The 2,539-nt window shown below is 52.1% G+C and overlaps 1 protein-coding gene across 1 annotated transcript in view; it reads right to left on the bottom strand.

The window, feature by feature from the left end:
• The window catches only part of SCARA5 (scavenger receptor class A, member 5), a 34,646-nt gene extending 32,386 nt beyond the window's left edge, over window positions 1–2,260 (bottom strand). Inside the window, exon 1 of the mRNA XM_010024026.1 lies at window positions 2,149–2,260. Within this exon, the coding sequence (XP_010022328.1) occupies window positions 2,149–2,260 (112 nt within the window). The remainder of the gene's footprint in view (window positions 1–2,148) is intronic.
• Window positions 2,261–2,539: the final 279 nt, after the last annotated feature.

The raw sequence follows: 2,539 nt of genomic DNA, 5'->3' as shown, positions 1-2,539 counted from the left end.
GGAATGCGGGGTGGGCGCTGGATTTGAGAAGACGGCAGCAGGAAGGTGGGCAGAGGCAGGAGCTGAGCGCACAGGGACTCTTGCAGGGTGACATCAAGTTTGAGGAATGGCATCAAGACTCAGGTTTCAGTTGGTGGGAAATCCACCCTCTGGACTCAAAGCTGTGCACATCCCAGGGGCTGGAGGGCAGGTGAACACACAGCAATGCCACATCTCCTCTTGCAGTAACTACCATGAAACACTTGCACCATGCAAGCATCCATGTCCAGGACTGGGTTTGTCTCACACGCCTAAAACTGAGACAACAAGTCCCCCATCACCCTGATCCCATGCTTGTGCTGGGGGACAGCAGTGCTTGGAAGCCTGCTCAGAATCAGACCAATTTGTCCAGCAGCCCCACAGGTCTCATAGAATCATTAGGTTGGAAAAGACCTTTAAGATCATCGAGTCTAACTGTTAACCCAGCACTGCCAACCCCACCACTAACCCATGTCCCCAAGCACCTCCTCTACACATCTTTCAAATCCCTCCAGGGATGATGACTCCACCACTGCCCTGGGCAGCCTGTTCCAGTGCTTAACAACCCTTTCGGGGAAGAAATCTTTCCACATATCCAATATAAACCTCCAGTGGCACAACTTGAGGCCATTTTCTCTTGTCTTATTGCTTGTTACCTGGGAGAAGAGACCAACCCCACCTCTCTACAAGCTCCTTTCAGGTACTTCTAGGGAGCAATAAAGTCCCCACTGAGACTTCTCTTCTCCAGACTAAACACACCCAGGTCCCTCAGCCGTTCCTCATCACACTTGTGCTCTATGTCCTTCACCAGCTTTGTTGCCTTTCTCTGGACCCACTCCAGCAACTCAATGTCTTTCTTGTAGTGAGGGGCCCAAAACTGAACGTGGGATTCAAGATGCATCCTCACCAGTGCCAAGTAGAGGGGAACAATCACTGCCCTAGTGCCACTGGCCACACTATTGCTGATAGAACTAAGGTGCTGTTGGCCTTCTTGGCCACCTGGGCACAAGCTGGCTCAAATTTAGCCAGCTCTCAACCAAATCCCATCACCTTTTCAGGGGAAGAAGTGCTAATTCATATGTGACTGTTCTCAGGCTCTTCTGTGGCTTCCAACACATCCATCACCCTTGCATCTTTCCTGCTACATGGATCTCCATCACTTACCTCCACTGAAATGGCAGACCAAATGAGCTCTCTAGCACATCATTCCTCCAACATAAGGTTTTTATCTCTTTCTCCCTTCCAGTCTACTTTAAAGCTCTTCCAATGAGCCCTGCTAAATCCTGCACAAAGATCCTTTTCATCCAGGTGGAGATATGACAGGGAAAGCCCCTGGTGCACCGCACTGGAGTGCTTCACTGCCCGTTGTGCCTGCACTGGAGCCCCTTAACTTAGTGAGCCTCTCCAAGCAAAGCTGCTAGCAAAGAGGACCTCACATTTCTGCTGTGCACCCAGCTCTACATTCCTGGCCTTTCCTTCCCTGGTGAAACTCATTAGAGATGGGGAAAACTTCATCAGGGCTCTTTGCTTGGGGACCAGGCCTGAGTCCAGCGAAACATGCTGTTCATGGGGCAAGAGTGAAGGAAAAAAACCCAGCAGGTCCTCGGTGGAGATAGGGGACAGCTGAGGTGTGCAGGACATACAAACAGGTCCTGCTCCACAGCCTTGGTGCTATTGGCCCCACCGCAGGGCATCTCTGGACAACACCACATGCCAGAGAGACAGGCTTGGGAGAGACAAAAAGTGCCAAAAACCCCACAAAAACCAACCTTTAGCAAGCAAAGTGACTTTCCATGGAGCACAACCCTGGTCAGGGGCAGAAACAAATGAGATCCTGGACACCTTGAGAGGCTCATGGTTCCCTGGGTGGATGTTTCCTGCTTTGTTTGGGACCCACATGTTCCTCATGGTGCTGCTTCCACCAAGACATTGCTCCTCTGCTCCAGTTCCCTGGGACCCACACTGAGCACCTAACTCAGACCAGACACCTTTGCCTGTGCAGATCCAAACTGCCGAGCTTCTTCCTGAGTAATCCAAGCTCCCATGTCCCCGCCTGAAGCTCTCCAGGTTTCTGCCACCAGGTTCAAACCTCATCCCCCAGACCAAGCGGTGCGTGAAGCCCCTACTTACCATCCTCACAGAGGTTCAGTTTGGAGAGGTTCCTTCCCTCAAAGGGCTCCTCAAAGATGGAGCCATTCTCCCTCTCACTGAAGGTGTGAAGGTACATGGCCTTGTTCTCCATCTTCCTGCTGCAATGGAAAAGAACAGGCATGTGAGATGGTGCTTGGTGGCTTAGTGTATCCTGGCATGGCAGCGGCCTGATCCTGAATAGTCCTGTACCCTGCATGGCTCTAGCACTGTGATCTGGTGCAGCAAGGTGTGGGCTGGTGCAGGGGACATAGACCTACAGCCAAGGGAACCCTCTGCTCTTGCTTGGCCAAGCTGACCACCACATCTCAGCATGTGGTTTCTGGACTTGCCTGCGCCCCAGGCTAGTCTTGGCAGCATTCCACATGGTAGC

This window comes from Nestor notabilis, unplaced genomic scaffold (assembly GCF_000696875.1).
Source record: "Nestor notabilis isolate BGI_N333 unplaced genomic scaffold, ASM69687v1 scaffold12651, whole genome shotgun sequence".
Classification (NCBI taxonomy): Eukaryota; Metazoa; Chordata; class Aves; order Psittaciformes; family Psittacidae; genus Nestor; species Nestor notabilis.
The sequence above is the reverse complement of the archived record's forward strand: the minus strand, read 5'-3'. Positions and strand labels throughout refer to the sequence as shown.